At 37.4% G+C, this 26,055-nt stretch overlaps 1 protein-coding gene across 13 annotated transcripts in view; it reads left to right on the top strand.

Annotated features, from left to right (window-relative positions):
- CAST (calpastatin) overlaps positions 1–26,055 on the top strand; it is a 112,734-nt gene that overhangs the window by 8,499 nt on the left and 78,180 nt on the right. For all 13 annotated transcript variants that reach the window (XM_073014575.1, XM_007979204.3, XM_007979194.3 and 10 more), the window contains exons 2-3: positions 4,949–5,011; positions 24,999–25,070. Coding sequence is in view for 10 of the 13 variants with exons in the window: in XM_007979204.3 (XP_007977395.3) it covers positions 4,949–5,011; positions 24,999–25,070 (135 nt within the window). In the remaining 3 variants the exon portion in view is untranslated. The remainder of the gene's footprint in view (positions 1–4,948; positions 5,012–24,998; positions 25,071–26,055) is intronic.

Genomic DNA, 26,055 nt, shown 5'->3' with positions numbered 1-26,055 from the left:
GGTACGCACCACCATGCCCCCAATTTAATTTTTGTATTTTTAGTAGACATGGGATTTCACCATATTGGCCAGGCTGGTCTCGGACTCCTGATTTCCTGATCTGCCCACCTTGGCCTTCCAAAGTGTTGGGATTACAGGCGTGAGTCACTGCGCCTGGCCTACTTTCTTTGATTTTTATCTTGTTTGGTGTGACATGTTCCCTCGGCTGTCTATGTCTCTGTGTGTATCTGGGTAATAACAGGGCAGGTGCCTAAATGCGGCAGAGTGGAACCTCGCCCTGGCAGAAGCCCTTAGCTGGGTGAGAGCTCAGGCTCTGAGCCTTATTGCAGTTAGCTCTTATTGACTTTTTTCAGATTTATGGGTTTGCTATGGCAGATTTTAAATATATAGAGGCTGTCACCTACAATGAGGACAAAGGACAGTTGTACTTGCCAACTATATGATAAAAATGGGGATGAAAACAGTTTGGAAAATTATTCCTTCTTGAGTTAAGACAGCAAAGCCCTAGATCTGATTTTTTTTCCCTGGCTCTGAGCTTCTGGAGCACATACACCCTTCATCTTAGCCCCCATCTAGTCTCCTGTCTTCTATGGCCTTGTCCTTCCAATGAAATTCTTTTCTATGGCATCCTGTCCTGCTCTTCCTGTCTTTGGCCTCCTCTCTAGCTGCCAATACAGGACAGAATTCATAAGTATTGTGTGTTCTGTTCATTTATAAAACAAATTTTAGAATAGGAAGGTTTTGTGTTTTGTTATTTTTTGCGCCTTTTGTTTTGTTCTCATTTCAGATCACTGGCATGCTCTAAAGACTTTTTTGATGAAAATCCTAAGATCCCAGTTAGCTTTCAACTAGATCCAAAGTAGCCTAGTCTCTGGCCCACGTAATCCTGAGTGGTATCACCATGGAGAACATTGCTGTTCAGATCTTCAGTTTCTTTATTCATGAACCAAGACGACAGTGGGTACTCCCTAGAGCTGCTGTGGGGAGCAAAGGAGACCACATAGGAGATGCCTGGCACTGGGCCTAGCACAGAGTAGATGCTTAGGAGGTGTTAGTTTCTATTGTCTAATTAGTTTTGTGGTTCAGTTCTCTTTCCCCAACTGTCACTCCTTCCCTGTTCCCTGCTCATCTCACTCTCCTCAACCCAGCAGTTACACGTAGTGGTGGTCAGCAGAGTTTTCTCTCTTCGCTCTTTAGACTCCTGCAGATTCCTGAGCCGGATCAAATTTGACTTATGTCATTCCCAAATATTTCATTCCGTCTTTTCAGTTATGTGAAAAGTACTCAATTATTTCATGAATCTCTCTCAGAGAAAAGATACAATTGACTTTACATCATTAACAGACTGCTGAATATTGAATAATATTCAAGAAATGATCAGGGCAGTGGTTAATTGATAAACTTATTTACTGGAAATTCTTGTTAATTGTCTTAGGGTGATAATAGTATTGGGTATATACCAATACCATTTGGGAAAATGTTCTCAAATTTAAGGAGATGCGTGGTGAAAAGTTTAGGGTTAAAGGTTCAGGATGTCTGTAATCTACTTTCCAATACAGGTATATAAAGACATGTAGCGCCCTCTTGTTCTCTCTCTGTCTCTCTCTCTCTCTCTCTCTCTCTCTTTCTCTCTCTCTCTCTCTGTGTCTGTATGTATGCCTGTGTGTGTATGCAAACGGCAAAATATGGCAACAATGTTAATCGTTGTTGAAATCTGAGTGGGGGGAATATGTGCATTCATTGTATTATTCTTTCAACTTTTCTATCTGTTGGAAATTTTTCATGATAAAAAGCTGGGCTTAAAATAGGAACTGGGCCGGGAGCGGTGGCTCACACCTGTAATCTCAACACTTTGGGAAGCCGAGGCAAGTGAATCACCTGACGTCAGGAGTTCGAGACCAGCCTGACCAACAGAGATGGCGAAACCCCATCTCTACTAAAAATACAAAAATTAGCCGGATATGGTGGTGCGTGCCTGTAATCCCAGCTACTTGGGAGGTTGAGGCACGAGAATAGCTCGAGCTCAGAAGGTGGATGTTGCAGTGGGCCGAGATCGCACCACTGCTCTCCAGCCTGGGTGAGAGAGTGAGACTCAGTCTCAAAAAATAAAAGGAAAAAAAAAAACACAAAAACTGGAAAAATATAATTCATGAAGTTCTAAAAAAGTTGACCTTTTATTATAAGTGATTTTTATTTATGTCATTATACTTTTGTGTATTTTAAAATAGCTTTCTATTGTGAGCAGCTTTTTCTTTTGAAGTCAGAAAATAACAATGCTTATAGTACATAATTTTAAAGTTGTTATTTTAAGTTGCTATTTTAAGGGAGAAAAGGCTGTACATGCATTTACTGTGGGGTGATAAATTATGATATATATTTGCCACATGAGCAGAAAGCAGAGTGAGACCCTGCGGAGAGCATGGAACCTTGTACCAGACAAGAGCAAGTCACCTTTTAAAGTTTTTTTGTTTGTAAAATCTCTTGACAAGTAAATGAGGCACTCAAAATAGTAAACACCCAATAAAACAGTGGCTATTATTGTTATTACTTATATTATGTAATCTGAAAAAATATGAATTACAGATTATGGATGTGATATCATGGTTCTAAAATTGCCAGTTCTGGAGGGAGACAGATTTAGTAATCTCTGTCTTTGTAGAATGAGTTTTTTAGATATGTTTAAAGAAAACTTTTAGGCAAATTTAACAGAGCTTATTTGAGCAAAGGATGATTTACAAATTGGGCAGTACTGAAAATGAAAAGTGGTTCAGAGAGCTCAGTACACTCCAGCAGCATGAGCAGCAAGCTTTTATAGCTGCATATGGAAGCAAAGCGAAGAAATTACTTGATTGGCTACAACTAGGCATCTGCCTTATTTAGGTATGGCCTGATGAGAGGTTTGTAGTTATACAGCCAGTCAGCTGGTTGGCTGGTTATGACTGGCTGAGGCTCATTTTTGTCTTGTTTTAAGCCATTTACAAGAAATGCCTTCAAGTTAAGTTTCAGTGTGCTTAGTAAGGTATCCTGGGACAGAGACTACCTCAGGCTAATGGCCCCCTTATTTACCCTAACAGAGATAAGTAATATTTCCCCCTCAAGTCTGGCTTTTACAAATTTTTTGCTCACCAATTATTCTAATATTTATCAGTTGCCATATAGCCATGATTTCTAAGTGGGCTTTAAAATGGTTCATTTTTAAAATATTCATTTAATTATTCAAGACTGATTGCCCTCAGCTATGTATAAACAAACCCTTGACTAGGATGTATAGGAAAAAGAAGCCCTGTAGAGGGTTTCACCAAGCTGTTGCACCCTGGCTGCTTTTCAGTGGGATTCCAATCACTAATCTATGAGAGTGTTTCTTCTGGGTAAGAATTGTGCATTCATGAATGTGCCTTATGGCTAGTTGTTCATACAAAACACTATTAAGAAAGGAGTTCAGCCACAGGTTCTGGTATTCCTTGGCAATTTTTAGTAGCATATCTGTTGATATGATGAAAGAAAACATTATCTAATTCCATTTAGCATGTTCTAATGGCAAACAACAGATTTTAGTCAGAAAGGCTGTTTTGTGACCTTTTCCCATTTACCAGTTATGTTTCCTTGTAAACACCATCAAATCACTATTATTCTTAGTTTTCTCATTTATAAAACAACATGAGCTTCTTTTTTTCTATCAAATAAGACTATATGGAAGTGCCTTGTATATAATAATATAAATTATTATTATTATCATTCTTCTTAATTCAAATAATTTCACTGACCTACATATCCAGGTTATTATTCTGCTTTAGGGAACATAATAGCATTTTATATTTTGATTCAATTGAGGGTGATTAGGATTGAATCCAATGGTAAACTTTTGCTTTTTCGTATTTGGCTTCCTTTTCCCACTTTCTTGAACATCCCACAGTGTGACAGAAATGAAATAATTCTTTGTACCCCCTATTCAGGAACATATAACTATTTTTTCATTTCTCAAACAATTTCAGTGAAGTTTGGCTTATTTTACCTTATCGCCAAAACAAATGAATATGTAAGCTACTTGAAGCTTTTATGCCCCACGTAAAAATATTTGCATTAGGGAGAGTTTGATCAATGGGTATAAAGACAGTTAGTTACGAGGAATAAGATCTGTTGTTCTATTGCACAGTAGGGTGACTATAGTTAACAGTAATGTATTATATTCTTCAAAATAACTAGGATTTTGAATGTCCTCACCACAAAGAAATGATGAATATTTGAGGTGATAGATTTAGTAATTACCCTGATTTGATCATTACCCAATGTACATTCAAAACATCACCTTGTACCCCTTAAATATGTACCATTGTTATGTGTTAATTAAAAATAAAATAACACTTTTAAAAATTGCATTTATCCTCGGTGTCCTAGTAAGAAAAATAATTCTGTTCATAGATATAACGAAATCTTAAAGCCATAATACATAGAAGAAGTTGCAGGTATGGTCTTTGTCCTTCAGGTTTTATCTTTCTGCATTGGTGAATACGCGGAAGAACTCTAGGGAATTCTCTTGGAGGACTCCTGAGTCCCTGCTGAACTGAGCCTTAAGTATGGCTTCAGATGAAACATGGGTCTTAGAGATCTCATCTCCTTGATGAATGAGATGTCTACCATGCTGAAAACTTGAGCTTAAAATTCGTGAGGCAATTTTTAGGAGATAAGATGTCGCCTTGGCATCACCATCAGCTCTGCATCTAGTTAATTACAGACTGACCTTCTGGATCCCAAATGAATGTCTATAGCATCCCTTGATTTTTGAAAGCCACCTACATTAGTGTGAATTACCAGCATTCTCAGGAGGAAGATTAAAGTGGTCCTTTTAAAAAAAAAAAAAAAAAGGGTATGCATTTAGCCTTTGGGAATTAAAGTTACTATCATCTCTGTCATCTTCCTTTATTAAGCATTATTTTTTACTTTTTTATAGCATGTCAGTGAAAAAACCAGTGAATCGCCTTCCAAACCAGGAGAAAAGAAAGGATCAGATGAGGTAATTTCCACAATAGTGGGCTTTCATTTTCTTTTGCTTTTAAACTGTGAAATATGCCTTGAAATATTAAATAATGATGTAGCGAAGAGCTTCTGCTTTGCTTAATATTGGGAAATTTTGATTTAACCAAGTTTTGATTCAAGAATATAGAGGGAAATCACTAAAAATCGATTTAAAAAGTTGTTCCTGGGAATAGAGCTTGTATGAATACTTTCCCTTTAATAATAGAACTATTACTAAAGGTACTATTGCTTAGGATGTTTTCCCTATAGGAACTGGTGAATCCAAATTGTTTTGTTGGTGAACATGTCAAGTGTAGAAGGGAAAACACATGCTGTAGTAAAAAGAAAAATCTTTTTTTTTTATGACATAAGCCATGCAAGGAGGACAGGGAAAGCCAGATTAACCAGTCCTTCAGATTCATAAACAAAAGGAACAGATAACTATTTAATTTGCATAGATTCTATAGAAAACTAGTAAAACCAAATCTCCCCACTTCGAGATGGCTTTTCTTTGAGGCTGTATCTTCTTTCACTGAATGACATACCATTCTTTGCACTGTTAAGAATGACCTACTTCTCTACAGAAGAGTCATGTGAAATTTCTGCCCTTCCAAAGGGTACAAGATTTGCCTTCCTTTACCTGCTCTTTATGTGTTAAATCTCAATATAACTGGATAATATATTCATCTTTATCCAGTAGAAATTGAGTCGTTTCTTACTTGTAAACGTCATATAGCCAGGTTCTAAAAGGTATATGGAAATTTAGAAAACGTCAAGTGATCATTTGATTTTTCTCTATATTATCAACATTAATCAGGTGTTTTTCTGAAATTTAGTTCTTCTTTATGCTTATTTTCTGCAGTTTCAAAATAGTCAATATGTAAGGAGGCTGTTATGGCTAGAACCTGCTATGCATTCTGTACTAAAGTTTATGCCTCCATTTTCTACCATTGTTTTCATTACCAGTACCCATGAAAATGTAATTTAGATGGTTTCTTACCAAACAAGTTTTTAGTGAATTTTTTATAGCCATGAAAGGCAAATGATTCTTTAAAAATAGAAAGTAGAAGTAAACATATTAAGATTTCATCCTGTTTCCTGGTTAAATTAATAAAAGATACATTTCCATTTAAAAAAAACACACACACACAATTTTTTCCTTTTCCCAGCATGTAAATCTACCACCTAGTGTCAGCCCGGCGTGGTGGCTCACGCCTGTAATCCCAGCACTTTGGGAGGCTGAGGTGGGCGGATCATGAGGTCAGGAGTTCAAGACCAGTCTGGCCAACATAGTGAAACCCCGTCTTTACTAAAAATACGGAAAATTAGTCAGGCGTGGTGGTGTGCGCCTGTAATTCCAGCTACTCGGGAGGCTGAGGCAGGAGAATCGCGTGAACCCGGGAGGCAGAGGTTGCAGTGAGCCGAAATCGTGCTACTGCACTCCAGCTGCGTGATAGAATGAGACTCCGTCTAAAAAAAAAAAGGAAAAGAAAAGAAAAGAAAAGAAAATCTACCTAGTGTTATTTAACTCATTTATCAACCCTACCCTTTAAATATATTTTCTGATAGGTTATCTATCAAATTAATATTGAGCAAATATTGAACACTTCCTGATTGAAAACCATAGTGTTCCTTTATTCTCCAGACCAGTAAATAATGTTTTTGGATGTTACTCTCTATTAATGTTAATCAAGGTTATTTGCCTAAAAAGGAAGTTTGCTTTTCCAATATGGTCAAGTGGATACAAAGCCAATACTAATTTGGTCATTCTTGCCAATTATAACTTGGAAACTTAATATTACAGCTTGAATATACAGGATGTACCGGCATTATTGGTATGTAACAAGTGATGACATGTAGTTAACTCTTTAATGTCTGGATTATAATGTCTGTCATCTCCATATTTATAAAAGGTTTAGAAAGGAAAACACTGTTAAGAAGCCCAGTTATAAGAGGTAGACTTTACTTTGATTTAAAACATTGAAAGGCTGAACTTCTACTTTAATGAAGGAACAGGGGATTTTTCTTCTCCTTATTGGCATAGCAATTCTGACATTGTTTTATTATATTTCTGGTAAATTCACATTCATGACTCCTGCCCTTGTGCCAGAGCCTGGACATAATCAGTGTTTTGACTCTGTCCCAACCAGCAGAAGCAAAAAGGGGTTAGAGACTTTGCTCTGTCCCCATAGCTTAAATCATGACTTTAGACAAAATAAATTTAACAGAATTTGTTAGAGCAAAGAATGATTTGTGAATTGGGCAGCGCTCAAAACTGGAAGAGGTTCCTAGAGCTCTTCTCTCTCCTTAAATTCTGCCCGTATGTATTTGTTAAGGTGGCCAAGCATGGGGGTGGGTATACTTGGTAGTCAGGGTATGTTTCCAAAATGGTCTGCCTCAAAGGGCCTCATTCTTTATGTTATGCGCAAGTAAGTCATTGATGAGATATTGTGTCCTGGAGACAGTTCAAGGAAACTGTCCCACTTTAGGCATTATGTTAGCCTTAATGTTCATGACTATAAAACACGAGCAATCTGAATTTGTTATCTGTCCTGCCTACCATCCACAGTTTATTGCCATTCCCTTTTCTTCTCAAAATTACCAGAGAAAGACTTCCTGAAACTGATTATTTCTCCCAAATATTTTCTTACCTACTGCTCTGTTGACCAAAACGTGAGATTAAGAAGCTTAGTTTGGATTTTAGTAATCCATTTTCGAACTGGCATGTACCTGACATGTTAAATAACTTACCATCCCCAAGCATATGGAAATATACTGGTTCGTCCTCTGAGGTCAAATCAGGGTCTTTGAAACAAAATCAGTTTGAAAATTTGCTTTCTATGTTAGGGGTCCTTCTTCACAGTTTCTTCTTCTCTTTTTATTATTCTGCTGCATTTCAATTAGAGATGCCAGAAAAGGGCACAGAGGAGGACTTTGGGAGGATATAACCAGAAGAAAAAATTGATGAGGGTTAGGTGAGAACCACCACTATATTGCCATATGTAAAAATACATGGAGGGCCAGGTGCATTGGCTTACGCCTGTAATCCCAGCACTTTGGGATGCTGAGGTGGGCAGATCACAAGGTCAGGGGATCGAGACCATCCTTGCTAACATGGTGAAACCCTGTCTGTACTAAAAATACCAAAAAAAAATTTTTGCCAAGCATGGTGGCATGCACCTGTAGTCCCAGCTACTTGGGAGGCTGAGGCAGGAGAATCGCTTGAACCCAGGAGGTTGAGGTTACAGTGAGCCGAGATTGTGTCACTGCACTCTAGCCTGGGCGACAGAGCAAGACTTTGTCTCAAACAAACAAACAAAACAAAACAGACATGGAGATGAATGTAGCCATGTGAATTTCAGAGTTCTTTCTCCCTTGCTATTTGTCAATAGTTGTTTTTCTTCAGAATATTACCCCAACACAACCTTTAAGTGATCCTAAGATACCTGCAGCAATTTTATTTTTATTTTTATTTTTTTGAGATGGGGTCTTACTCTGTCTCCCAGGCTGGAGTGCAGTAGCATGATCATGGCTCTCTGCAGCTTCGACCTCCCCGGGCTCAAGTAATCTTCCCACCTCCCAAAGTGCTAGGATTACAGGTGTGAGCCACCACACCCAGCTACCTACAGCAATTTTAATAGAATGTTGAAACTAGTATATCATTTGTCATGCTGCATTTGAAGTACAAATACTTGAGGACAGGGTGAGGTAAGTGACTGTGAGAAGTTATTTATGTTTGCTTGTTTATACCAATTGTTACGAAGTTTTCCATTTTTTCTCAGATGGAGATGAATTATAGGGCCAAAAGTTGTGTGGACTAACAAACCAAAGATAAAGTAACCAGAGAGGAGGAAAAAGGAAAATGAAAACACTTAACATCAGCAACTTTAAATACAGTAGAACAAATAAGTCTTTCCAAACCTGCAATCAAATCTATTTAAAGGATGTAACTGACACATCTGGCCACACTGGGGGAGTGTGAATCTTCTGGCAACATATTTCAGTAAAGTCCTGGGAAATGGAATTTAAAGTATAAAACAGGCATGATCTCAGAGAGCCAATTTTAAAAACTTCAAATTTAACAATAGATTTATTTTTATGAGTAAAGGAAAGAAGACACGAAAGAGAATGCAAATTCTGCCTTGAAGGAAAAGATGTTTGTTACATTTTCCTTTCTCTAATGGCATTGGTGGCATGCTTTTCCTCAGTATTTACTTTTCTTCCTTCTAGAATGCACGAATTCAGTGTTGAATGACTCAAACGTTTTTTAAACTTTTTTCTTTTAATAAAGTTAGACTTTTTTTCATCACAAAAGTAATACATACTTGTGAAAAACAATGTTACCCTGAGTCTTACCACTTAGTTAACTAACTACTGCTCTAAAATTGTGTGTATATTCTTAAATTATCATGATGTCATGTATTTATAATTATTATATATGCCAATTTTAGTACTTTTTAATGATTGTGCAGCTAAAATATAATTATTGAAAAACATTTAGAAAATACCAGAGAATTTAAAGAAAATAAACACCCTTGGCCAGGTGTGGTGGCTCACGCCTGTAATCCCAGCACTTTGGGAGGCTGAGGCAGGCAGATCAGCAGGTCAGGAGTTCGAAACCAGCCTGGCCAATATGGTGAAACCCTGACTCTACTAAAAATGCAAAAATTAGCCGGGCATGGTGGTGGGCGCCTGTAGTCCTAGCTATTTGGGAGGCTGAGGCAGGAGAATTGCTTGAACCTGGGAGCAGAGGTTGCAGTGAGCTGAGATTGCACCACTGCACTCCAGCCTGGGCAACAGAGCGAGACTCTGTGTCAAAAAAGAAAAAAGAAAAATAGAAAATAAACACCCTCATCTAGGATTCCAGCACCTAAAGAGATGGGCACGAGATACATCTTGGTGTATTTTCCTGCATCTTTTTTCTGTGTATGCATATTTTGTTTAGTGAAATGCTGCATATCTTGGTTTTTAAGCAGAAATAGCAAAGGAACATCATTATAGTCTGAAAATGGTAAATCATGTGCTTTGTGATAGATAAATCTTTTCCAATTAAAAAAAGACCACCAGTGTGTGTGGCATTTAAGTATATAGAAAACCATTATTCAAGTACCTTGGCATTCAATATGGCATTTAATGGTCGTTATTTTGTGCTCTGTTTTTGAAGGGGGGGAGAAATTTACTTCTTATTCAAGAAGTAATTTGTGACAGTGTTCCCACAAGTGATTTAGCTGTCATCAGCAAGTTCTAGAAGAGTGCTGCAGCAAACATTATTTTAACATCATTTTATGTGTCATGACAAGAGAGTTCATATTAATCGCAGGGAGTTGATTGTGGCTGCACAAGCTCATGTCCTAGTGCCAAGAAAAGCTAAGCCGAAAAGCTGCACCGAGGCAGTCATGCCTGGCTCACCGGGAGATCCAGCCCCAAGTGGCCACCAGAGGCTCGCACTGGGTGTCTGACTTGGGAGGCTAAACTGACTCTGGGAAGTTACAAGTTTCTTTTCAACTGCGGTTTCCCCATTTTTTCATTTGAAATTTTCATTTATTGTTTCATTGATTATTTTCTAAGATAATTTTTTCAGGGAGGGAGCACAGTAATGATTTTCTGAGTGTGCGTGAATGTAAGCATGTTTTCTCGTTGGCGACACACAAGGAAGTCAATCAATACAAAATTGTACAACATTCTCGGGTCACAGTTTTGTTCCTCAAAATTCTGTATCTATTGCTTCATGGTTTTCTGGCTTTTTGTGCTACAGAGATGTCTGAGGCAGCCTACTTTTGACTTACTTTTTAGGAAGCTTATTTTTCTCGCCCTGGTGCAAGATTTTTTTTCTTTTGTTTTTACAATTTAAAAATACTGCCAGGATGTGCCTGTATATTACTATGTGTTTTTCTTTATGAATTTGTCTTAGAATATCTGTTATTTAGTTATTTTTTAATTATTGCTCTTATTTCAGTTTCCCTTGTTTCTTCTTAAACATACATATTCAATAGTTCCTCTTTATCAACTGTTTCACTTTTCATGATTTCAGTTATCCACGGTACAATACAATGAGATATTTTGAGAGAGAGAGAGAGAGAGAGAGACCCCATCCACGTAACTTTGATTACAGTATATTGCTATAATTGTTATATTTTAGTATTAGTTATTGTTATTAATCTCTTACTGTGCCTATTTTAGAAATTAAACTTTATTATAGGTATGTATGTATAGGAAAAACCATAGTGAGTACAGGGCTCAGTACTATTTGCAGTTTCAGGCATCCACTGGGGAATCTTCGAATATATCCCCTGCAGGTAAGAGAGACTACTGTAATTCTGACATTAGACATTCACTAATCATCTGCCTCACAATTTTCTTTTGTTGACATTTACCTTTGCACTCTGGAAGAGTTTCTGAAGTTTGCCCACCACATATTTTATTTCTAAATTCTGCTCTTTGAAACTTCTAATACAGGTTTAAATTTTGGTTTGGTTTTTGGTTTCTTTGTGCCCCCTTCTTATCCTCTCTTATCTCTTTGTCTCACTCCATTATCTTTCCATCTCAATCTGTAGCTCTTTACTCCATTTCAAGAAGGTAATACCATCTTGTTTCCTATCAAGGATGCACACTTTTGTCTGAATTTTCTTCTTAACGTGTATCATCTCATGAGATCTGTCTTTTTCAGTCTTCAGGGTAATGGTACCCTCTGCCTTTCTTTCTGATGGTTTTGAGAGGCAAAATTTATTTCTGGTGACTCAATTTTTTTTTTTTTGACTTATTTTTAAGGAGAGCTTGACCTCCTCCTAGAGTTTGTCCACTGTGATGAGCACATCGTTCTTAGCCCTGCTTTCTGTTCATGTCCATGCTAACTAAATCTCCTCAGGTCTATAGCTGTTGGGCAGGTGAATATGCACAATGCTGGTAAAATCCCCACTACCTAGTGGACTTTCATTCATTACAGAACATCCACTGTATGAAATGAGATGCAGGGAAGAACTCCATTTTTTAGCATGGACTGCTAATGGGGCTCTTTTTACCTCCATCCCCAAGAAGGCCACTTTGTACTTAGGACAACTACTCCCCCAGGTACAGCATTCCTACTGCCACACCCTGCGCACAACCCATCCTCCCATGCCCTGCCCACTCTGCTGAACCCACCAGATTTCTAGTTAGTTGGTTTCCATGATTTGGAACCTTTGACTTGGGTTAGAAAAAGAGGCACTAATGGGGAATAAAGATGGGTTGCCTCATGAGGAGGACTCCTACCAAAGAGGCTTGACTGCTGGGTTTTCTAGATGTCCACATTTCTGTGTGAAGTCTGAGCATCCAGGAGAGAGGGCGTCTTTCAGGGATGTAAACTTGCTCGTTTCAGATGCATGACATGAGTGGTTCACCCATTGTGCTTTTCAATATAGTTCCATTGGCTTCAGTTAGGATGGAGATTCTGCCTAGATTTTTGGCATTTGTTGGGCTTCCTTTAGTGTTTAGTTAAGTTCTGCTCTCTTCTATGAGAAAATGAAAAAATGGAAACTTCTAGAGAGAATATTTTATACCAGGAATTCTTGAAATTGGCTCATAATGACAGTGTTCAGCTTTTTGAATCAAGCTCCTCTATTCTAGTTTGCTTTGAGTGCAACCTATGAAATGGCTTTTCACTTTAAACTCTGTTCTGTGTATCATTCAGCCCCTCAGGGGTTTTAACAGAGGGGCAGGAGGATTATTAGTAGGAGATGATTAATCATCACAGGGCATTTGCATCACCTCTTTTGTGGCATTTCTCTGTGTGGTCCTGGTACATTTGTCTTTCTCTGTAAGTCATCATGAAATAATGTTTGTCACTGCTTGTTTTCCTATGAGCAAAACTTACTTACATAGATATTAGAATTATTTTCCTATGTGGAATGTGTCAGATAGGTTTTCATGAACACCGCGTGAATTTAAGTTCAAAGCTACAATTAAAACTCCAGGCATTATATAGACATTAAAGCAATCTGTTTATCCTAAGATACAAATTCAGTTTGAATTCTGAGAGAAATTTAGAAAATTTACAAAATTCAGGACAAAAACTCTGTGCCATTCTGAGACCACAGTGAGAGCATCTTCTTTCTCATCTGCTGTGAAAGCTTTGAAGAGCCACACTCACAGCTCAGTTAACCTGCTATTGATCTGTGGTTTCTGTGGAAGCAGCATATGAGACTTTCTGAGTGTAGGGTTTAGAGTCCAGTGCCTGGATTTAATTCCCAGCTCTGCTAATTCCTAGCCCTGTGTCTTTAGGCAGGTTACTTTGCCTCACTAAGGGCACATTCCTTATCTATAAAATGAGGATAATAATAGTTCTTACATAAGAGTCAATGTGAAGAACAATGAGACCATCCATATGTAGTGTCTAGAACAGTTCCTGGGACATAGGAGGTGCTCTTTAAATCTTAGCTCCTGTTATTGTTATTATTATTGTTGGCATTACTTTATTAATATTATTAGGTCAGTAAAGAGAACTTATTTGGCAATAAAGGTGAGTCTCGTATTGATGTCTACCTAGGGGATGGGGCAGGGCTCAAATTCTTTGGTTGATTATATGTCACAGCACCTTCCCATTGAAAAATGAGGGAAGTTTGATAGTTTATTAACTTTAGTAGCACTTTTGTTATAAAACCAACTACATGCAACAGGAAGAAACATATGCCAATAGCTAGAACTAAAGACCTCTGCATCACTATCTTTTTTTTTTTTCAGATAGAGTCTCACTTTATAGCCCAGGCTGGAGTGCAGTGATGCAATCTTGGCTCACTGCAAACTCTGCCTCCTGGGTTCAAGCAATTCTCCTGCCTTACCCTCCCAAGTAGCTGGGACTATAGGTGCATGCCACCACGCCCAGCTAATTTTTAAAATAATATTTTTAGTAGAGACAGGGTTTCGCCATGTTACCCAGGATAGTCTCGAACTCCTGACCTCAGGTGATCTGTCCGCCTTGGACTCCCAAAGTGCTGGGATTACAGGTGTGAGCCACCATGCGAGACCCTATGCATCACTATTCAATGAGCTGTTTTATCAGAACCTAAGGATGTACTTTTTAAAAAGAATATGAAAATAATGTGCCTTTAAATTAACAATCTGTGATATACAAAATATATCATTGGATAGTAAATGGTATTTAAAAAAAAAACAACTGAGCACTTTGCCTCTATGAGAGAATATATAAATATACCAACATTATAGCATACAACAATAATATACCCTTCATTATCTTATTTCAGATTTATGAGCTGAACCTATCTAAGATCTTAGGTCCCATCAAATTGTCTCTGAAAAGATTATACTTTATTGCATTTGGAATCAGAATAAAATACTAACAAAATATTGACGGAATTGAATGGATATTCAGTTCACTTCAGCACATCATAAGCACTGGAAACCTCATGGACAGATGGATTAAATATTATTCCAGAAATATCATGTTTACAGTTAATTTTTTTATTCTTTAGACTTTCTTAGCTTCTCAAAAATATTGGGATGACTGGTTCAAAAGGGACAATAACCTGAAATTATACCCATAGCAAGATACCTGTCTTATCTAAGGACTGAATATGTATGATTCTTATTGTAATATCAATATTATTTTTCCATATGACACAATACATAATGGCTTGTGCATTAAAAAATAGTTCATTTGTGAAAGCAAAACCTCATGGCAAATTGACCTCACAAAGTCTTTTATTTTCAAGTATCATCATTACAGAATGCTTAGTAAATGTGTAGAACATTGTATTAGTACCAGAACAAATTTAAAACTCTCTGTTTCTCATTTTTCAGGATATGACATGAGATAATGCAGTGATTATCAACTTTTTATGTGCCTAAGAATCACCTGGGGATGGTATGAGAAATTCGGACTCCTAGGCTCCATCTCCAGAGACTGATATAGATCTAAGGTGTGACCAAGGAATCAGTATTTTTGCCAATCACTCCATGTGATTCTTCTCTTATGCCAGTGGTGTTTTGAGCACATTTTGAGTAACACTGAAATAATTCTTGTGGAGTGCATAGCATGGTGCCTAGCACACATAAACATTTCTTTCTTTATTTCTTTTTTTCTTTTTTCTTTTTTTTTTCTTTTTAAAATGACCCCTCTTTTTCCCCCGACCAACTCACTCTGCCATGTTGTGGGAATACAGTAGAGCACACTAAGACAGTTGCAGTCTCAGAGTTGGTGGACCGTGTGGGAGGCTTTGGTTGGAGGGACCAGTTATTGATCCTATTTGTTCCCACTTCTTCCAGGATCTTGTCCTTTAGAGCTTTTGATTGTTCTTTTAAATTTTTTGCTGTTTATTTCACGGCTCCTCTTTAGACTACATATTAGCTCAGTCTTCATCATAAACTGTTTTAAAGCAATTCCCTTGAAATTGCTCAAGCTCCCATTCCATCTCTGTCTCTAAATTTTATTACCAAAATTCCTGGTTGAAATTATTGAAGAAAAGAGTGTAGAGAGAGAAACTAAAATCAAGTGTTGATAAATGCCTACATGTAGGGAGTGGGAAGGATAACTCAGGTTGAAGCAGCGAGCAAAGGGGTAGAGGAAGCTGGGTGCTCCCTGTGTCAGTGTGGGGGGTGCAGGAAGAAGTGGAGGGTCAGCAGGGCTGAAATGCTGATATTTCCAGAGGGATGGGGGCTGAGATAAGGTCCTGATTGGGGACTGGGATAATATCAGTTCTCTCCCAAGCTGTTTTTGTGGAGTAACAGAAGGTTTCCATTGTAGTATGATTACGATTGAGAGGGTGCTGAGTATGTGGAGATTCTGCATAGAAGACTCTTCTTCCAGTGTATGTAGATTTATGTAAAGAACAGCAGATAAATAAATGAAAAATGAAGTTGAAGTCAGTGTTTACTTACACAAAAAGAGATAAGCTTTGTAATATTCATGATACTTGTTAAACAATAGTAAGGCAGACTTCATTCCAGACCATTGCTATAGGTGTAGGGACCACTGCAAGGGAATTTTGCATTAAGGAAGGAGAGATTATAGGAGTGGCTGGTTTTTCCAAGAGGGTTTTTGTAAAAATTGACTCCATAGCCACCCTTAATTTAAAAAATCTAATTCTATGCACATCATTCTCAAATAGTGCATTCTATTATAGTTTTTCAAAGCTTTGGTAATATTTAACTCCAAATATAATGAAGAAAAGTAGGGATTTGTAGCCAGGAGTAGGGTCGGGGATCGGTGGATGGAAAATTAAGAGGAAACATCAGGGATAAGACGGATTCCGGGAAAAGTGACCTATAGGATTCTTGCTTAAGGCAAGTGGGTGATCAGTGGTGGAGGGTGAGGGGACTTTATTGGGTATCAAGAATGGAGGATTCTAACTACAGTAACATAGCAGTATCCTTGGTAAGAGTGGATAGTGCAGAGATGAACATGGAAGTCCAACAATGAGGCCTAATTGAAAAAGAGCTCAGAGGAGCCTGATTAGAGTTTAGTCAAGGAGAGAATCTTTGTCTGTATGACTGCGACGCTTCACACGTTATAGATGTCTCAGATTGTTTGGTGCTGTTCTCTGCCAGTTGTTTATTGGTAAATGAATTCATTTTTTAATTAAGAAACATCAAATAATAAAGATGTTGTTTGGAAAGAACAAGTGAATTCTAAAAATTTATTTATCTTAATCATTATGATTCTAGACCTCCTACTTTGTTATTCACATTAAAGTTGGCATTTCTGGGCTCTCTCTTTTGCACATCAAGCCTCTCATTCCTAAAGGATCTAATTCGAGCTTAAGCACCAGAATTTTTGGACTTTAGTAACATTCTAGAAATATATCACTCTAAAATCTGAAATCTACAATTTTGAAGAAAACTATTTATAGGAAACTGAAAGCTAAAACAATCTTATAATCACATTCCGTTTTTGGTTTCACTTAGTACTTGGGATAAAAATTGATTCTCTGAATATAATTTTGTCACTTTTTTTCCTGTTTACTTTCTTACTACAGCAAGTAGACTCAGTAAAGTCTGATACAATATACTTATTTCACTAGTGAAATTGAAAGCTGAATGACTAGTGAATTTAAAAGATGGTGAGGATTCCTACTACCAGCTGCCAGTAAGAAAGGTTAGACATTTGTTAAGATGTGGTACAGTGCCATCTGCCTGAGTGTTAACCTTAGAGTTCAGGAGACACCCAGTGGTTAAAAGTAGGTAATTCCTTGCTGTGGTACAGTGTTAAAAAATTATTGAAAAATATATTTCTTGGCTCAGCAGTGATCACACATTGTTGACTTTTTCTTTCTCGGTGAGTTTATGTTAGGGTGTTTGTGTGTTTTGATAAAATGTTTGGTCTTGACTTTATATATAAATTTTCTTTGAATAATAAAACCAATAATTTTGAAAATGTTAGAAATATGATTACACTTTTCCTTTAGTTAAAACAAATTATATTTAGAAATGTGGAACAAGTGACTGTGTCATAAATAAAAGCCTTTTCGACTCAGAAATTCCAATTCTAGGAATGTATTCAAAGTATATAATCAGAGGTGTGCATGATGACTTACTTATATTCACGGATATTTATCATAGCTTTATTTATAACGACAAACTAAGGAGGAAACACCTGTATGGAAGTAAAGTAAAATCATGGCACTGATGTACTGACAATGGCATTTTTAATACTATGTTTTGAAAAACATTTAATGACAGGCGAAATGCTCACGTTAGGTAAAAATCTTTCTAAATGTAAGATTACAATTCCATTCATATGCTTATAATATGTTATCTTGTGCATATATTTGTATTTGTATAAAAATAGGAAAAAACTGAAGTTAGTTGTCTTGGATGACAGGATTTTAAGTAATTATTATTTCTTCTTCCTACTTTTTCTTTATCTTAATTGTATTTTTTAAACCATAAGAAAAAGAACAGTAAGCAACATAGATAATAAAAGAGTAAGATAAGAGTGTTTTAGCAATGACCAGAAAAGTACCCATGCATGTGTCTGCTTAGACCTTAAAGAGAGAAGTGTTGTGTATTTGAGTTTTTTTTACTTTGGGGCCCCTAAGAGATACTTTCAGAGCAAGGCTACTGCTGCTATGTGTGTGTGTGTATATGAGTGTATGTTTTGTGTGCTTGTGTGTGAGGGTGGGGGCACAACACATGTGTTTGAGTAGAAAAGCACCTCTTAAATATAGACAGAAAATAATGGCTTAAGAACAAAAACAACTTGAAGGGCAAGAATACTGAAATATTTTTAGTTCATGTTCTCTTTGGAATCTGATGAAACTGTGATCTTTTCTCTGAAAGCTACACACATGTACGAATACAAAAAATATCCTCCAAAATGTTACATACAATTTAAAGAGGTTTATATGCACACGCCATCCCCACACTTGCAGGGACAATCTTATCAAGTAGGTATATTTAGGAGACACTATGTAATAGTATTTTCCTAGATGGCTTATTGATGTCTGAAATTCTACCATTAACAATTTCCTTAATCTTTCATTGCCTTTTTCTGCATCTTGTTTTAAACTGTAGGTATTTCTAGTTAATATATTCATTATTAATGTCCTTGAGAGAACTAGTTTGGCAGGAAAGGAAGAGAATAATGTAAGCATTTTTTTCTGTAGATTTTCTGTAAAGGTAGTAGAGAACTAGAGATCATTTGATGAAAATAGCTAACACTTACATAGGCATTATATACACATGCAAATACCTGTGTGCACACATGGGCACACACATGCCCCTTATGGCAACCCCATTCTCCTGATAAGGAAATTGAGGCACAGCTTGATTAAATAACCCATCTAAGGCCACACAGTTTTTTAATAATAGAACTCAAAATTGAAATCACTTTCCAGAGTCTGTGCTTTTAACTAGTATCTGATACTCATAAAATTACCTATATTATGAAGTCTGCCTTATAAGATGGAGGCCAACTCCATAGACTCTCTTACTTCTGTTGTCATTTTGTTGTTGTTGTTATTCCTTTCTCTACTTCTTCATTTTCCTCTTTCTTCCTTGTGTGATGCCCTCTTTTCATTCAAGAAGATTCTATAGCAAGTTCAGTCATTCCAATTCCCATGATGTAGGTATAGCTATTGGCCCTTTGTAGGTAGGAGATGAGGCTCTGAGGGAAGCAGAGGCAAGGCAGAGGCAGAGCCCTAGAAGAGTAGTGTTTTCCTGACTCCTGGTCAGTGCAGCAACCTCAGGACTAAAAAGACTTGAGTTGGACTACCTTGAGGGGTTCCACTTGAGATGATGCACGAAAACTGAGTAATCAGAAAACAACAACAACAACAACGAAAAACTCACTGGAGTGTGCTCACCAAAGTGGGTGTTATTATGGCCCTAGAACATGGGACATTTCATTCAGTATCTGAATTTATGTATTTATTTATTTATTTGAGATGGAGTCTTGCTCCGTCACCCAGGCTGGAATACAATGGCGCGATGTTGGCTCACTGCAACCTCCATCTCCCAGGTTCAAGTGATTCTCCTACCTCAGCCTCCCGAGTAGCTGGGATTACAGGCACGCACCATGCCCAGCTAATTTTTATTTTTAGTAGAGATGGGGTTTCACCATGTTGGCCAGGCTGGTCTCAAACTCCTGACCTCAGGTGATCCACCTGCCTCGGCCTCCCAAAGTGCTAGAATTATAGGCATAAGCCACTGCACCTGGCCTCAGTATGTGAATTTCTATGTAATGTTGAGAGTTAATGATAAGGCTTATTCATTATGATTTAGTTAGTGTTTTGTTTTGGAGCCGGCATATTTACTGCTTTGCACTTGCAGTAGCACACATTTATACTTCTTTTGGTAATAAAAGCAATTTGTACTTATTTGGCTGCCACTTAAGCTATGGTATTAAAAGAACATTTGTAAATAAGAGTCACAGTTTTATAGTTGCTAGTGTTGGAGAATCTGCCTACACTTTTGAAAGACAATCTTTTTCTAGACATTATTTTCAAGTAAAGCATGTCTTTTCATGTAGAAACACAATACTTCTTGCCATTTTCTAGGACAACTACTAAGTTATGGAGTAGATTCTTAACAAATATGTCAAAACTTACATATCTTAATGAGCATTTTTTTCCTGAAAAGTACATTTCATGAAGTCTAAGAAATGTGCCATTATACAATTTTATCATTGTGGAAATGCCAGAGTGTACTTACATAAACCTAGATGGTAGATACAGCTTTATTTAGATATAGTTTTTCATATGGAAAATGCAATGTCTCAGCATCATGACAGAATATTAGTCATTTCCCCTACTTGACCTACAATGCCAATATCATGTGCCATATATCGAGTTTCTGTATATGCTCCATTATAATCTTATGGACCACTGTTCCATATACAGAAAATGCAGTCTGTTGTGGAGTGAAACACTCTTGTTCAGCACGTGACTATATATGTTTCTTATTATATCATAATATCGCATACTCTAAAGGCTGATCTGGTCCAAGCTAACAAAGCTTAAAAGCAAATCTCAAAAAAATCAAACTGTTTCCAAGTAATATAACAGTATCCCATTATTAGAATCATGACCTAGTTCTAAGGAAAAAATTATATTTTTCTATCCCATAAGAAGTTATTATTTTTATAACTGAAAATATAGTAAAACTCACAGGAAATTTTCAGCAGCCACTAAGTCTTCTCATGCGTACAAACCAGACCCACTGGAGTTGTCCTGCAGAGGTCAGTCTGTTCCATTGCTACCTGGGCAAGGACTTTGGGTCTCTCCCTTTAGAGCTAGGATTTTCAACCTGTGGGTCACAGACCTCAGGATATGTTGTAACTCATTTAACCCTCAAAATCACCTTCTGTGGTATGAGCAGAGTTATTCACCGTACTCAGAAAACTGTTGAGAAATGTTCAGAAACTTGCCTAAGATCTCATAGCTGGCGTTTGGTAGAACAGGACTCTTGCTATATAAATCATAAGGTAGGACCATTGTCCTAGAGAATGTGATGCCTTTCTTCACAGAGTCATGAAGTCTCAAGGTAAAACCTGTGGCTTCACTCAGGGAGCCCTTTCTGAGATTTTAGGTGACAGTGACACAGCAACTCTTTGCCTGGCTCTTGGAACTTCAATGTTATTTTGAAAAATTTAAAGACTCGAGTTCTGATTGATTCAGTAAATTTTTTTTTCTCTGAACTACAATAGATATACCAAAAAGTATGCAACTAATTCTTTTAATGCCTTCTTGCAAGAGATGATGCAATATCATATATAAATGAGCTTGTTTTGAGAGTTTCTACTTACTGTGAGTAGATGAATTCTGTCCTGAGGGTGGATCCAGCCCTATCACTAGTTAGTGAATATGCAGATCTAGCAAGCTAAGAGATCTGTCCAGGGCAGGGTAGAATTTCTAAGGACTGATGCTGATGTTAAGGAGTATGAGTGTAAAGAAAAGCTAAGCACAACGAAAACTAAGCACAAGGTGACATGAAGCCAGAGGACGTGGAGAACCTTGCACCTGGAAGCAAGGGAGGACTCATGGGGGTCAGACAGTAACCTGAGAAGACTAGGAAACAAACCAGATCCTGGAAGAAACTGATGATCCCAAACTCATGTGACTATAGGGCTATTCTGGATCTGCGTCACTTCAGAATAAATATCCTGATCCTGCGTTTTGTTTCATCTCATACCATACATGCCTGTACCCAGCATGCTTTGGCTGCACTGGCTTCTTTCTGCTCCTCCTGCTTACCAAGCCCATTCTTACCTCAGGGCCCTTGCACGTGCTGCGCTGTCTACCTAGAATGCCTCTCTCCCTCATCCCATACTTACATGGTTGGTTTCCACACAGCAGTCAGGTGTTAGTCAAATGTCACCTCTTCATCCATCCTGTCTGAAGCAATCCTGAGCCAATCACTCTCTGTTACCTCATCCTGTTTCACAGTCTGTTCAGGACTCACCACTCTCTGAAGTCATCTTGTTTTTTTGTTGACTTATTTAAAGGCTGAGTCTTTCTACTGGAATGTAAGTGCCATGAGAGCAGGAGCTTTTTCTGTTTAATTGGTCATTATATCCCCATTGCCTAGAATAGGACCAGGCTCACAGTTTTCCCAATGAATAAATGGACAAATGAGTATGTGAGTCAGATGCAAATGAAGAAAGGGGACCAGGTCTTGTACATCAGCCAAAACAACATGTAATTAAACTCTGATTACCAGTCTGAAAATAAGGAGTCTGCTCTGTATATGGGTGCATTTCTAGGCTTTTGCATTGTATTTTCAGTGCCAGATGTCAACAAAGGGCTTAATAAATACCTGTTAGATAAAAATTTAATGAAAGATCATTTTACATATTTCACTCTCACTTCAGCTGAACTACATTGGTCCTTTGTGGACTAAGTAATCCAGGTAGCTGAGAGCAAGCCAGTCTTTACGGGAACAGATCATACCCACAAGAAAGTTGAGGGACCCTCCGTTAAGTTAAAAAACATTTCATTTATTAGTAAGTCATTTTCAGCATGTATATTAAGTTTAAACAGTTATTATTTTTAACTTAATAGTTTCATCATAGCCAAAATATGAGTTTTAAATTCTCATTGGCAGATCCTAACTGGCATATTGTAAGTAGTGGAATCAATTTGTAGACTTTACAGGTGAGCTTTACTTTACTGAGGTCCATTATGTGGGCTTTGATATAGCAAATGGAATCTGTAATTAGCCCAGGATTGGAACATAGCCTTCCTCAATTGTAGCTAAGATCAAAAGCTAATATCTGGAGTTTGGGACAGCTATGTCACATTGAAAACTGACCTAGCCTCTTTCAGTTTCCTCATTGGAAAATGAGAGATTGAGATAGGTAATGAAGTTGAAATGGATAATGCTACTGCTGTATTCTTGTCTTTATTTCTTATGTCCAGTCTTTTACACAGAATCCATTTGTACATTAAGGTTGTCAGAAGCTATTTGTTGTTATTTGTGATAATTTTAAAAAGATTTGCAATCTGGATAAAATGTAGGTTATCCCCTCCTTTTACCATCTCACATATCACACCTGCATCACTAGCTTCTTAGCAGCCTCTTGTGTTTTTATCACATGTATCTAGGTTTTTTCTTTCCTTGGTTGATGGCAGTAAGTGTATGCTTGGGAGAGACTATTTATTTATTCTACAGATGATGCCTGGGAGCCTGAACTCCTGCCAATGCCTGTGAGGCCCCTAGAGTGGCTGATGACACACAGAGATGGTGCTTTGAGGACAGCAAGCTAAGTTTTGAGTTTGGGGCATGCTAAGGCAAAATTTACCCAGGAGGGAAAGAAGACTTCAGTTCAAACTTCCATGGCATGCATTTTCAATAAATTAGAAAATATAAATTTGGCTAAATATTTCTTCTAAATATTAAAGAATGAAACCAAATTATTCTCAATTATACATATAAAATATTTATTGCATAGATATAGAACGCTTTAATGTGTTATATGCTGGCTAATTTATGTATTATCTTACCTTGTGTATTCAATATTTACAGTACATTATTCACACTTTATAGACCTTGGAGCGTATCCCCATTTTACATTATAAAGCTTTATAGTTGGCCGGGCGCAGGGCTCACGCCTGAAATCCCAGCATTTTGGGAGGCTGAGGCAGGCGGATCACAAGATTGGGAGATCGAGACCATTCGGGCTAACACGGTGAAACCCTGTCTGTACTAAATATACAAAAAATTAGGTGGGCATGGTGGCACGTGCCTGTAATCCCAGCTACTCAGGAGGCTGAGGCAGGAGAATCGCTTGAACCCAGGAGGCGGAGGTTGCAGTGAGCTGAGATCGTACCACTGCACTCTAGCCTGGGCGACAGAGCAAGACTCTGTCTCAAAAAAAAAAAAAAAAAAAAAAGAAACAAAAAACTATATGCTTGCTTCTTTGGAATATGGATATTCATAAGAAAGAGATACAGGATATGAAGGTCTTGTTGAGAAAGCAACTGTGTATTTTACTTTTCCTTTTCCCCCCATTTATTTTCTTTTTCTCAATTAAAATAGTTATGTAAGAAAACACAAAAAAGCCCAGGAAGGATTTTTTAAAAATTACTCTTCACACCATCAGAAAATAACCTCATATGACCTTAAAAGATCATATGATACATACTATTTTATAATTTGACTTTTCTTAGTATAAAATATGAATAATTTGTTTTTAATGAAGTGTTCTTCTAAGACATGATTTTTACTAACCAGATGATATTTCATCCTATGGCTGTCCCATAACATAACCCCCTATTATGGGAGGCAGTATAGGTAGGGGAGAGATTAGAGTCTGGAGCAGATACCCTGCCTTTTACTAACTGTGACCATGGCCAAGTAATTTATTCCTTCTGTTCCTCAGTCCCCTCACCCATAAAATACAGATAACAATAGTATTGGGTCTATATTGGTTTATGTTGTTATGCATGGCATTTAAAACACTGAGAGTACATAAATAATGTTCTAAGAGGCTTTATTCTTGGAGCATTTTATCCTATTATTATCTATTATTTTTATTATTCTAATAGAATAATTACCTGGCAAACCATAGTACTCAATAAACATTATTATATTGTTTTCAGCTTTTTTAGGTTATAGTACTGTGACGAATATCTTTGTAGAAAAATACTTTTTCTCTCATTTCCCTAAGACACATTTTTGCAAGTAGAATAGCATCTTTGATACATATTTCTAAATCACCCTGCATAGACATTGTAACCTTGTATACTCTCTAAGGCACTGTAAGAGTGAGTGATGTTTTTGGAAGTACATGAGAACTGCCTCTGTGAGTTTTGCAGTTCTCCAAAATCACTGAATATTGAACAATTGAGACTTATTCAACTTACTCTTCATTTCAATATTTATATCATCTCCAGGCAAAGTTATGAAAAATTCAAAGCATATGTTTATTTTGGGTGTGTTTCAAATATTAACCTGATTGTTACTTGAGAAAATATTTGCATTGATGTGTAAGTTTGCATTTGACTATGTTGGTAAGGTGTTTTCCCCCATTGAAACTAACATTTTCTATTTTCAAGAAAAAAGCAGCAAGCCTTGGCAGCAGTCGATCTTCCAGAACCTATGCTGGTGGAACAGCCTCGGCCACCAAGGTTAGTGATTTCCTGAACATGAAAAGTCCCCTACTGTGTTCTACGGGGATATCGTTAGTGGGTGTGGCCTGTAGGAACAGCAAACAGTGTCCGGATATCACTGAAGGTTTTTGAACAAAGTATCATTTCTGTGCTGGAAGAGAGAATATAATTTCTTAATAATGATGTGAATGATTTAAAACCTAGTAAAACCATTTATTGTATAAATCTTCTTGGCATATAATAATAAGCATTAAATAAATATTAATTATTATCATGACTATCTATAGATAATATTAAACTTTTACACATACTGTGAGTGAAAACATAGCCCTCCCACTTTAGAAAATAATTCAAATCCTTCTCATGGGCATTAACCACAGCAGGCACGCTGCTAAGTGCTTTATATAATTATATCATGTAATCCCCTCACAATCTTCTTCTTATTCCTCTATACCTGAGGAAACCAGAGCTCAACGAGGTTAAATAACCTTGACAAGCTCACAACACCAGTAAGATGGAGATAGGGCTTGAACCCAGGTTTCTTGTCAAGAGGTCTTTGACAATGCTGGGTCTTATAAGCTCCATCTAAGCAATTTTTGGTAATATAACCCTTCAAAGTTTTGCAACTTATAAAAAGCACTGAAACCTCACCTTTCAACACAAAAAAATGGCCAGGCACAGTGGCTCATGCCTGTAATCCCAGCACTTTGGGAGGCTGAGGCAGGAGGATCACCAGGAGGATCACTTGGGCCCAGGAGTTCATGACCAGCTTGAGCAGCATAGTAAGACCCCGTCTCTACAAAATAAAATAAAATAAAATAAAATAAAATAAAATTAAATTAAAAATTAAAAATTAGCCAAGCTTGGTGGTGTGTGCCTGTAGTCCCAGCTACTCAGATGGCAGAGGTGAGAGGACCGCTTGAGTCTGGGAGGTCAAGGCCGCAGTGAACTGTGACAGTGCCACTGCACTCCAGCCTGGGCAACAGAGCAAGACTTTGTCTCA

Source organism: Chlorocebus sabaeus, chromosome 4 (genome assembly GCF_047675955.1).
Source record: "Chlorocebus sabaeus isolate Y175 chromosome 4, mChlSab1.0.hap1, whole genome shotgun sequence".
Taxonomy (NCBI): Eukaryota; Metazoa; Chordata; class Mammalia; order Primates; family Cercopithecidae; genus Chlorocebus; species Chlorocebus sabaeus.
The sequence above is the reverse complement of the archived record's forward strand: the minus strand, read 5'-3'. Positions and strand labels throughout refer to the sequence as shown.